This window comes from Acanthochromis polyacanthus, chromosome 2, assembly GCF_021347895.1.
Source record: "Acanthochromis polyacanthus isolate Apoly-LR-REF ecotype Palm Island chromosome 2, KAUST_Apoly_ChrSc, whole genome shotgun sequence".
Classification (NCBI taxonomy): Eukaryota; Metazoa; Chordata; class Actinopteri; family Pomacentridae; genus Acanthochromis; species Acanthochromis polyacanthus.
In genome coordinates, this window is record NC_067114.1 from 843,849 (window position 1) to 856,164 (window position 12,316).

General features: G+C 43.8%; 1 protein-coding gene and 1 long non-coding RNA gene across 2 annotated transcripts in view; one reads left to right on the forward strand and one right to left on the reverse strand.

Moving 5' to 3' along the window:
* Positions 1–2,789: 2,789 nt before the first annotated feature.
* neo1a (neogenin 1a) overlaps positions 2,790–12,316 on the reverse strand; it is a 222,098-nt gene continuing 212,571 nt past the window's right edge. Inside the window, 4 exon segments of the mRNA XM_051937001.1 lie at positions 2,790–4,814; positions 5,365–5,501; positions 6,352–6,639; positions 11,522–11,614. Of these exon segments, the coding sequence (XP_051792961.1) occupies positions 4,728–4,814; positions 5,365–5,501; positions 6,352–6,639; positions 11,522–11,614 (605 nt within the window). The 3' untranslated portion in view covers positions 2,790–4,727.
* On the forward strand, positions 8,038–8,449 carry LOC127530382 (uncharacterized). The gene is made up of 3 exons (XR_007936997.1): positions 8,038–8,066; positions 8,125–8,241; positions 8,369–8,449. It is a non-coding gene; the product is annotated as an uncharacterized LOC127530382 (long non-coding RNA).

Sequence of the window (12,316 nt, forward strand, 5' to 3'; positions counted from 1 at the left end):
TAACAGTATAGTGAAGGCGATGCAGAGTTGACTGGTGGAAAAGGGGAGTTGGAAGCAGAGGGCTGGAGGAAGGTCAGCAGCAGCATCCCACAGTGGACATGATGGAGACTGGACCAGCTGGTGGAACATCAACCACAGATCTGAAGCATCCAGCTCTGGGACCAGGGACACTCGGAGAAATAGCACAGGGGGAAACAGAGTGAATGTACTGCAATAACGGTATACATATTAAATGTAAAGGTAGATAGAGAAGGGCTCAGTGCGTCAAGAAAAGTCCCCCAGCAGCCTAGGCCTATAGCAAGAAGAGTTCTGTTTTGAACTAAGCAAAGTTTTTGTTAGATTAGAAGGAGATAAACATAACAGTTGTATTTATATAGCGCTTTTATCCAAAGTGCTTTACATGATACGTCACATTCACACACTGATGATGGAAGCTGCCATGCAAGGCGCTAACCACGACCCACCAGGAGCAGTTAGGGGTTTGTTGTCTTTCTCAGGGACACCTCTACATGAGCACGACGGGCCGAGGATTGAACCGGCAACCTTCCAGTTACAAGACAGCCACTCTACCCACAGAGCCATGCCCCCCCGTTCACTCATTCTGTCATATTTTAGTGACTGTGCAGCTCTGGGCACCAGAAAACATTTTATAGTTGGTTAAATAAAATATATTGTGGAAACATTTTCAAAATGTTTTTGTTACAAAGTCAGAGGAGAAATTGAAATGTTTCTGTCCACAGACTACTGTAAGGCAGAGGTTTATTTTATTTACCTGAAAAATGACTGAAATATTTTTCAGTTTAAGAAAAAAGAACAGAGAAGAAAAACAGACGATATGAAGCAAACCGATATCAGCTTTTAGTGTTCCTCTGTTCCTCACTGATAATAACTAAAGACATATTTTCAGTTTAGCACTATTCAGCAGCACTATAAATTACAAACTTTTATTCTGTCTGAACTTATTAAACTCCATGAAAGTGTAGTTTCATTGCAGGACTGCTGTATTAGAACATATTAGCTTCTAGTTAATTACGTCTAAAGCAGCAGAACTCTGAAATCTGTCATATAAAAGTGTCTCTGATCCATATTTCTATAAACCGGTGATGTTTATCTGGTTTCAAATGATCAGAAAACTGTACTATTGATGTCAAACTGAGTACACTATGGTATGACAGATCTCCAGCTTTATCTGCAGGTTTCTGCACATTCCTGGTGGATCTCACTAGTTTATAATATCCTACACTTAAATTACATCTAAACTTCATTTATTTAGACTTAACATTACCCTGTCGTCCTTTTCTGCTACATATTATTTACTTTGCATATTTTTCCCTTCATATCTTAAATCATTGAGGTCTCTTCTATGATACATTTCTCAATAACTCTCATAACTCTAATAATCCTTGCAGTCGCATCAGTAGGTGGGTTTTATCCGTGTGAAAACTTACCAGAACCTTGTGATGTTTTTCTCTCAGCTGAAGGCCAAACAGTTCGTTGAACATATTTTCAGAAGCGGTAAATAAAAGCCAGCAGTTCTTATCGTCTTTCATTTCTTGCTGTGAAGCTGCTTTTCTCAGCAAACAAAGAGTCAAAAGACGAAATAAGCAGAATGTGAACTGAACAAGATCCACGGTTTTAAAACAGAGAAAATATTCCAGAAAGTCTACGTGACCCTTAGAAAGGTTCTTCCATTACTCGACCTTCATCTAATTTACAGTTGGACTCACCTGAACTGACCTGGACAGGTGAAGAACTCGTTCCAGTTTAAATAATCTGAATTATTCACTGCTTTTTCTTCTCCTTGATGTTTCCTGATTTGATGTGGAGTAGCACCAGCTTCACGTGCAACAGTTAAAATCACTGAAACACTTTAAGATAAAACCCTAATAATGACTTTATTTTCACACTTCTCCTCTTCGTGAAGTTCAGCTGCACAGAATCACTGATGATAGAATGTTAGAGGAAGCAGTGACTCTATTCAGTCTATTTAAATTCTCTCAAATAGTCTGAATGTGACACGTAAACAATGGGTTCATTTTTACTGTCAGTTTCTCTTTACAGAAATATTAGATTGCTTAAACCCTTTTTGTCAAACTGTACGTTTAAAAACGCTTCATTCAAATGGATTTCTGTTCATTTAACATCATGCCAAACCTTTCAGCGACATCAACAGGTCTTGGAAATAATTAGTGACTGATTAGCTGACAGGATTTCAGCCGGAATGACGCTGAAAACTTTAATTATGAAAAGAGATTGTACAAAAAAACCCCAGCTCATCAGCTGAACAGTCTGGCTCTTAAATGCAGTTTGGGTAGAAAAAAGGGCTTTAATTCTGAAAGTATGAGGCTGAAAAATGATCTTCTGTAAGGTTTCACTTTAAATCAAACCTGATTTAAAGGTTTGATCAAATGACTTCATTTACTGAACAATCTGCTGATATTTCTGAAGAAGAGCGGAAAGCTGATCTATGAAAAGTGTTCTATGCGGTTTTTGGGCTGAGTTTGGGCTTTTCTGTGGCAAACGTCCAAAAACAGTCACAGAAAAGCCCCCAAAACAGTCTTTCAGGCCGTTTTTTGAGCTGTTTCTGGGCTCGTTTCCATGGAGATGGTTGCTTCTTTCTCTCCAAGATCTGGCATCACTGAGAGACGTCCAAAAAGCCCCTAAAACGGCCCAAAACACCACCCAAAGACATTCATTTTAAAGCTGTTGATGACTGCTTTAAAATTCATCATTTATCTATCTAAGCCCGTTAATCCTGCCGGATGTTTGATGAAAAGAAGACGAGCAGAAACATTTACTTTGTTAGTATTCATAATAGTTTGTATACACAATGTATAGGAGCACCAATAAAAAAACATCTTTTTTTCCAAACCGTTTTTCAACATTTTTTAAAAAGCCACAGATTTCGTTTTTTTTTTCTACAGAAAGCAAAGAAAGCTCTGTACATGAACAAGCAACAACAGAATTCCTCGTGGTGAGCTGCGACGTGAACGACTCGCTGCTCGATTCATACGGTCTCTGGAGCAAAAAAAGAACAGAAAAAACAGAAAAACTGAAAAAACAAGACCAGCTGCCTGCTGCTTACCTAGGACACTACGTTACACAAACAGCTTCTGATATTTAAAACACAAGATATGTAAGAAATGTACTTTCCAAAAATTGTGAAAAAGTGCAATACAGGTTCAACTGTTTACAACTCGATAGATTATTTCCCAAACGGAGTCCGGTCCTTTTTTCCCCAGCTCGTTCCGTGTTTTCTCCATAGTTAAATCTCTTACAGTTATATTGACATTCATGACGATGTACATTAATGAGAAACATGTATTCACAAAAGTAGAGCAAATTACTATGATTGCAAATGACAGCTTTCTTTGGGTAAGAGGCTGATGAAAAACTAGCTCCTGAATGAACCTTTTTTCTTCTTTTTTGTTTTTTTTACATCGGATCTGTGTTTAGAACAAGCTTCTCGTGGTTTTTTTTCATACAAAACCTACCATGTAAAAAAAAATCTGGGAGTCCCCTTCAAAAGGCCAACATCTTTGCATCTGAGAAGGTTTAGTAAAAGAAGCGCGGCGTTGATGAACGACAGCATTAAAGAAAAGAAGAAACAGCAAACACTGGGCTGCAGCTGGTTCAGCAGGCAGAGACGTCTGAACCCAAACACTGGTTCTGTTTGGAAACGTCACACACATTCGGTCGTAGAAAAGAGAACTGGTCTGCTGTGGTTGATTGGTTTGTTCTTTTAGGAGGTGGGATCAGCGCCCTGAGTCCTGGTTCCTCTGACCTGTGAGGAGAAGCTGTCCAGTCCCACGAGCTGAAGACCAACATACAAACACGTTGGTAAGGCTTTTAAAACGGAGCTCCCACCACAAACAGACGACTGGAAAAGAACATTTTAATGTACAAAGAGGAGAATGTAGAAAGACGCCGGGCTTCTCCACCGCCGATACGAAAACTGAGCTTCATCCCAAATAATAAGAAACGAAACGACGGGAAACATCCAAAGAATGAGGCAGTTTAAGAAAAAAAAACACAACATATGTACACGTTTATAAGGATATGTGTGTAAAAAAATAATACAATAACATAGAAAATAATAAAAAGTCATGGCACAATATACGACACGAGGGGTAAAAGCAAAAAAACTGAATAATGTCGGCTTTAAAGGAGGGGCTGGAATCCAAAGTTCACTGAAACGGCCCAATAGATTTACAAAATGCACAAAGAAACACGAATCAAACCAACACTGAGTCGTCGGCGCCGCCTCCAGCACCGACTTCTAAAAACCAGCAGATTTTTGGACTTTCTCCATTTTGACACTGAATCAACCGTCTCGAGCGTTCGGCACAAAAAACCAACTGAACCGACTTTTTGCTGAGGAAAAGAAAGAAAAATTCACAATCTTCCGGTTGAAAAGCGACCAATGTTTAAAAAGTTCATCGTCTCTGAGAATGATTCTTCTTCACGTTTTCTTCCTCTCGTGGCGATCTCCTTCCTGAGACTGAGCGAGGTGAGCCGAAAAGGTTTCAGTCTGGAGGTTTTGTTTTCTGATTTGCTTTTTTTATCTCTGCAGAGGGGCGACGGGAGAGTTTGGTGTTCTTCTCGGGCACCAGAAGCCTTTTTAGCGTCCAGCGGCTTCCTGGCTCCGGAACGTTTGATTTGAAGTGTTCCTGTAAATGTGTGTGTTTGACGGAGAGGGTGCGTTTGATTCGGGCGCGGGTGCATGCTCAGGGCGCTGTGGTGATGGCGTTCAGGTCCTTCATCAGGCCCTCCAGGTGGGCCATCTCCTCGGTCAGCTCGTCGGGCTCGTAGCTCTGAGGGAGAGGAACAGGGTTACTGCGGGGGGCGGGGGAGGAGCAGGGGGCGAGGGAGGCAAGCACCTGGAGGAGGAGGAGGAGGAGGAGGGAGAGAGGAGGAGGACAAGGAGGAGGAGAAGGAGGAGAAGGAGGAGAGGGTCAGTCAGGGGTCCTTCAGAGGACTGGGGGAGTGGAATGGGTGAGGTGAGGCGAGCTGGGGGAGGATGGGAGGACGGACTAAAGAAACTGAAGCAGCAAAAAAACGCCGACGACACACAAGAAACAGCCAATAAAGCACATAAAACATGAAATCATTCCGGTTATGGGTGTTTGTTGGTTAAAATCGGTTGTTAGGCGTTAAATAAATCGATCAAAAAAGCAGCAGACACAAAAAATGGTGAGAGTGAAGTTGGAAAGAATAAAAAGAGAGAAAGAAGAAACAGAAAGTGTGGTTAAAACCGGCTGAAAACTGTCCAGTGGCCAAAGAAAAACCTGACATGGATCTGAAGGAACGTGTGACTGGATCAATTCATGAATCCCTGCAGCCAGCAGGGGGCGCTCTACTCACGTTGTCCACGTCTTCGAGCATCTTGCTGGTCTCCGGCACGTCGGGGGCGTTGGGCACGGTGACGGCCATCGGTGTTCGTGTCCTTCCCAGAGTTCCAATGGAGGCTGTTTTCACCACGTGGGGGTGAGATGGAGGCCCTGGGAGAGGAGCGGCCAGAAACACGACGGTCAGTGAAGGCAACACGTGAAAGCAGCTTCAGATGAACTGGAATCAGTCAGTGTGGACTCTCAGCTCATTTCTCCTGGCTCAGTCTGAAAACGTTTCTCAGCTCACAGACACTCAGAGAATCAGAGAGAAGTTCACCTCTAGAGCAGGTTCTGGATGTTTTCTTTGCTCCTGTCACATTTTTATATAAAGTCCACTATGGAAACAGAACAAGCATGACTGGAAGCAGAGAGTTTAACAAAAAAATACAGTTGAATTTATTAGATTGTTTTTAATGCAGTCTAAATGATCCTTCCACATACTGTACATATTTGGCTGTTTGCATGTTTTATTTGCTTCCATCCTTCGTCTCCGTTCTGCTCGCCGTAACACTGCCTGCAGTTCAACCTGCTTCAGCTGAAAACTTCCTGGATTTTTGTCATGTGACTGTTGGTCACCATTGATGGCTTCTCTGCTGCATCGAGGAGTGCAGAAGTTTCAGTTTTTACACAATCCTGTAACTACAAACAGTTTATTTTTGGTGATTTTTTTAGATGAATAAAGTGTTATTGATTAAAAATCACAATTTGAAGCTTAGATTTGATTCTGTTTTGAGTGGAATGGAAAAGAACTCCACAGATTACGAGTCAGAGAAACTCCAAAGAGGCGAAAATCTGACAATTCTTTCTGCTTTAGTTTCTCGCTCTGATAAATGGTCTCATTCTGGTGATTTGTTTGAAATACAAGCTGCTGGTAGGTGAACTCTGAAAGCAGAATGAGGCTTCTAACAAAGCTGCCATGAACAGGACTGTGACTCGGTGTGACTGTGTGTCTGGTTCTGACCGGTCTGAGCGAGCAGCGGGGTGCTGGGCAGGGCGGGGGACTCGTACGACGGGTGGCTGGAGGCCGGGATGGCGGGAACGGCGAAGCTCTTGAGCGGGTGGGCGTGGGCGTGGGGGTGCGCTGGGCGGTGAGGCGGCAGGTTGCTGGAGTAGCTGGGCTCCTCCTCCGTGGTGCTGGAGCCGTGGTAGCTGCCCTCAGGGTCGGCCAGGATCTCTGAGGGGCAGGAGGCCTGGGAGGAGGCGGTGGCCGGAGGGAGGGGCTCCGAGCTGGAGGTGTTCCTCACCGACTCTGGAGGGAGGCAGAGGAGGAGACAGAGGAGGAGACAGGAGGAGGAGACAGGAGGAGGAGACAGAGGAGGAGACAGGAGGAGGAGACAGGAGGAGGAGTTAGAGGAGGAGACAGAGGAGGAGGCAGAGGAGGAGTCAGAGGAGGAGACAGGAGGAGACAGGAGGAGGAGACAGAGGAGGAGACAGGAGGAGGAGACAGAGGAGGAGTTAGAGGAGGAGGCAGAGGAGGAGACAGGAGGAGGAGACAGGAGGAGGAGACAGAGGAGGAGTCAGAGGAGGAGACAGAGGAGGAGTTAGAGGAGGAGACAGGAGGAGACAGAGGAGGAGTTAGAGGAGGAGACAGAGGAGGAGACAGGAGGAGACAGAGGAGGAGTTAGAGGAGGAGACAGAGGAGGAGGCAGAGGAGGAGTCAGAGGAGGAGACAGGAGGAGACAGGAGGAGGAGACAGGAGGAGGAGACAGAGGAGGAGTTAGAGGAGGAGGCAGAGGAGGAGACAGGAGGAGGAGACAGGAGGAGGAGACAGAGGAGGAGACAGGAGGAGGAGACAGGAGGAGGAGTTAGAGGAGGAGACAGAGGAGGAGGCAGAGGAGGAGTCAGAGGAGGAGACAGGAGGAGACAGGAGGAGGAGACAGGAGGAGGAGACAGAGGAGGAGTTAGAGGAGGAGGCAGAGGAGGAGACAGGAGGAGGAGACAGGAGGAGGAGACAGAGGAGGAGTTAGAGGAGGAGACAGGAGGAGGCAGAGGAGGAGACAGGAGGAGGAGACAGGAGGAGGAGACAGGAGGAGGAGACAGAGGAGGAGGCAGAGGAGGAGTCAGAGGAGGAGACAGGAGGAGACAGGAGGAGGAGACAGAGGAGGAGACAGGAGGAGGAGACAGAGGAGGAGTTAGAGGAGGAGGCAGAGGAGGAGACAGGAGGAGGAGACAGGAGGAGGAGACAGAGGAGGAGTTAGAGGAGGAGACAGAGGAGGAGACAGAGGAGGAGACAGAGGAGGAGTTAGAGGAGGAGACAGGAGGAGACAGAGGAGGAGTTAGAGGAGGAGACAGAGGAGGAGACAGGAGGAGACAGAGGAGGAGTTAGAGGAGGAGACAGAGGAGACAGGAGGAGGAGTTAGAGGAGGAGACAGAGGAGGAGACAGAGGAGGAGACAGGAGGAGACAGAGGAGGAGTCAGAGGAGACAGGAGGAGGAGTTAGAGGAGGAGACAGAGGAGGAGACAGAGGAGGAGACAGGAGGAGACAGAGGAGGAGACAGGAGGAGACAGAGGAGACAGGAGGAGGAGTTAGAGGAGGAGACAGAGGAGGAGTTAGAGGAGGAGACAGAGGAGGAGACAGAGGAGGAGGCAGAGGAGACAGGAGGAGGAGTCAGAGGAGACAGGAGGAGGAGTCAGAGGAGGAGGCAGAGGAGACAGGAGGAGGAGGCAGAGGAGGAGGTAGAGGAGGAGACAGAGGAGGAGTCAGAGGAGGAGACAGGAGGAGGCAGAGGAGGAGACAGGAGGAGGAGACAGAGGAGGAGACAGAGGAGGAGACAGAGGAGGAGTCAGAGGAGACAGGAGGAGGAGTCAGAGGAGGAGTCAGAGGAGACAGGAGGAGGAGGCAGAGGAGGAGGTAGAGGAGGAGACAGAGGAGGAGTCAGAGGAGGAGACAGGAGGAGTCGTCAGAGGAGACAGGAGGAGGAGGCAGAGGAGACAGGAGGAGGAGGCAGAGGAGACAGGAGGAGGAGTCAGAGGAGGAGACAGAGGAGGAGACAGAGGAGGAGTCAGAGGAGGAGTCAGAGGAGGAGTCAGAGGAGGAGACAGAGGAGGAGGCAGAGGAGACAGAGGAGGAGGCAGAGGAGGAGACAGGAGGAGGAGGAGCAGACGGTTTACAGGATGAAAACTTCTCTTAAAGCAGCTCCTTACAGCCTTTTAGATATTTAAGGGAAGAAGTTCTGATGTAAAGAACTGTACAGATAATGACGTTAACCTCTCCAGTACATTTTTACTTTTTTATTTAACCTTTATTTAACCAGGATTAACAACTACTTCTGCAGCAGACTCTTGGCCAAGACAGCAGCAAAAACACAGTTAAAATAGAATTAAAATACAAACAAACAAATAAAACATTTAATTTACAAGCAAACAAGTGCGTGTTATGGAATCGCTCTCAAGAACTCACAGTTTGGATTTAAAAGCACTCAATGAGATGAACTCGGCTCATTTCTAGTTTTTCTGAAACATATTCCATGTAAAGGTGATGAGAGGATAATTACAGTTTAGCTGCTCTTCAACAACATGAGAATGATTTTTTTAAAAAGAAGAAATACTGGAAAAGTCCGTCTTTAACCCTCCTGTTGTCCTCATTTACCAAAAAATATTCTTTCCTTGTCCAAAAAAATCCAAAAATTCAGCAAAAAAAATTCTCCGATTTTCTGAAAATTTGCAAAACCTTCAGGAAGAAAAGTTCAATAATTTCTTAAAAGTTTCCCTTTAAAGTTTTATTTAAAAAAAAAAAAAACAAATTTGGCAAGAAAATTCTTGTAAATATTATCAAAAAATTAGTAAAAATCTTTCAAAAAAAAAAATCCTAAAAATATCTAAAGTGATTCCATATATATCAGCAAAATGTCTAATGTTTAAGAACATTTTTAACTTTTCTTTTTTTTTTCCAGCAAAAAAGGTTCAAAGATTTCCCAAAAATGTTGAAAACATGGACATCATCAGTGTCACTGTGAAAATACTTTTTCCCACATTTTCAAACTTTAGACCGGATCAGTTTGACCCACAGGGTTAATAACGTGTAAATAAAGTCACAAAAATGGCACACATTGGGATTTTAATAACCTGCTTCCTCATTCAAATAAAAAACACTTTCTAAAAGAACAGGAGCCCCGTCTTTACCCCGTCTGGCTGCATTCCTGCTGGAAAAGTCAATTTCTTTAAAAGTTCTGGTGAGGAAAAGACGGCAGAAGAAACCATCTGAGAAAGCAGCGGTTAGTAAAACTGAACAATATGAGCAGAAGATGGAGGCGGCATGTGGATGTAAATGAATGCGACCAGGTGAGTCTCACCTGAGGAATCCACCCTGTCTAGATGGGAGGTGGGGGAGGCGCAGTGGGGGCGAGGGTGCCCCTGGTGGTAGAGGTAGCTGCGTGTCGGCGACGCCAGGCTGCCCATGTGATAATGGTGGTGATGGTTATCGAGGGAATGGATGGGGTGAGCACTAATCACAGCTGGAATGGACACACACACACACACACACACACACACACACACACACACACACACACACACACACACACACACACACACACACACACACACACACACACACACACACACACACACACACACACACACACAGGACGAGGTGTTTAAAAGCCAAAATAATGATGGCGGATGTGGAACTAGTGAGAAACATGCAGCTGTCTCTATTAAACACATGTAAATAATTTTCAATGAGCAAACTGAGGAAGAAGATGAGCAGAAAACAAACACAATGAACGTTTAATGAGGAGAATGAGTGGAGTTGTTCTCTACAGACAATACAGCGGTCCCTGGTCTATGGCGGGGTTACGATCCATATTTATTTTATTATTTCTATAGATTTAAAGGCTTTATAAACCCTCCTCACACCTCAGAGCAGCACTATGCAGCGATCAGACGTCTGTGAAACGGAGGCCAGATGCTGAATGCTGCTGAACAGGAGACAGAGGAGATGATGCTACCATCTCTGAGCCAATCAGAGCCCAGCGCTGGTCTCTGAGCCAATCAGGGCCCAGCGCTGGATGCTACAAAATAAATATTATTTTAACCCTCCTGTTGTCCTCATTTACAGGCACCAAAAATATAGTTTCCTTGTCTGAAAAAATCCAAAAATTCAGCAAAAAAAATTCCTCAAATTTCTGAAAATGTGCAAAACCTTCAAGAAGAACATTCCAATAATTCCTTAAAATTTTTATTTAAAAAAATTCCCCAAATTTGGCAAGAAAATTCTTGTAAACATTTTTTAAAAATGAGTAAAAATCTTCCAAAAAAATCCTAAAAATATCTAAAGTGATTCCATATATATCAGTAAAACTTCTAATATTTTCTTTAAGAACACTCACATAAAAATTAACCAAAATCCAGCGAAATTCACTGGATTTTGGTTGATTTTTATGTGAATGTTCTTAAGAAACATTTTCCCAAAAATGTTGAAAATGTGGACATCAGAAGTTTCATTGTGAAAATATATATTTTTTTCACATTTTCAAACTTTAAAACAGGTTAATTTGACCCACAGGTTAGTATGTTTTAATCAATATTTTTTTCATATTTTTAAATATTGCTTTTATTTTTTTACTCTAGAAAATACTTATTTTACACGCAAATAATTAAAATAATGCAGCGATGTCAGAGCCGGTCTGTGACTGAACTGTTGTGCTGCAATGCATCATGGGAGTTGGGGGTGTTGGGGGTTTAAAGTCATTATTGTGGTTTATGTTCCAGTGTTAGTGGTGTTTGTGTTTTATTGTGTTTTTGTGGTTTAGTCAGCCTGGTTAGTTTGGTTCAGTGTTCTGTTGTCAGGACCGTGATGTGACGTGCGTTTCATCACTTCCTGCTGCTCGCTGTGTGTCAAAATAAAAGCATCTGGCAGTTGCAGAGTGCATAAAAGGCAGATTTCCTTTCTCGAGTGTCATTCTTTAACACAGCTTGTCGCAATAATAAATATATAAAATACCTAAATACCACAAAATTCCACCATATGGCAAAAAATCTGTGCGACCAAATGAAACTTAAAACGGTGAGATGGTGAAAAGTGAACCGTGACATGAGGGACCGCTGTATTTAAACTCTCGGTGCTCTAATTTCTATATTTTCTCCAGATTCGACTCCTCACACACACACACACACTCTCACACACTTACGCTGAGGCGGCTGAGCGTCAAAAGGCATCATCATTTTAGGCCTCATCCCTCGCCGGCCTGCTAGTGTAGACATGCTGTCCTCTGATTCGTGGCCTAAAAGGTACGGTGGAAACCAGCCAATCAGAAAGAGCCGCTACTCTGCTGCTGATTTCTGTGTGAATGATCCACCTCAGGATCTTTATGTCAGATTTACATCGCTGGGTTTGGACTCAGCGTTCTGAATGAGTGGATTTACTAAACCTGCAGCTTCATGACAGGACATGGATGAAAAGCATGAAATGTTCTGCATGATAAACACCAACAAAGACAGACATCCCATAATGACCTGAACACATGAGCTCATCTCTCAGAGTGTCATGTCCAACATGCGGCCCGCGGGCCAAAGCGTCCTCCAGCGGGTCCAATCCGTTATTTTTGTCTTTTGTCCATTTTTTTGTCGCTTTGTAACTTTTTTGTCGAATTTTTAGTCTTTTTTGTTTGGTTTTGTGTCGATTGTCTCATTGTTTATCATTTTTTTCTCGCTTGCATCAATTCTTCACATTTCTGTCGTTTTGTGTTTTGCTTTATTCGTTGCATCGCAATTTTTGTTGTTTAATTTTTGTCTCTTTTTTGTTTTGTTTCGTGTCATGTGTCTCATATTTTGTCTTTTTTTCTTGCTTTTGTCGTTCTGTGTCTCGTTTTTGTCATATATTGTGTTTCTTTTGGTGTTTTTTTTGTCTGTCGTTTTGATCATAAAGTAAAATACTGGATCATTCAGTTCCAGATATCTGTGGTTCTAATCAGGAGTTGTGGTTA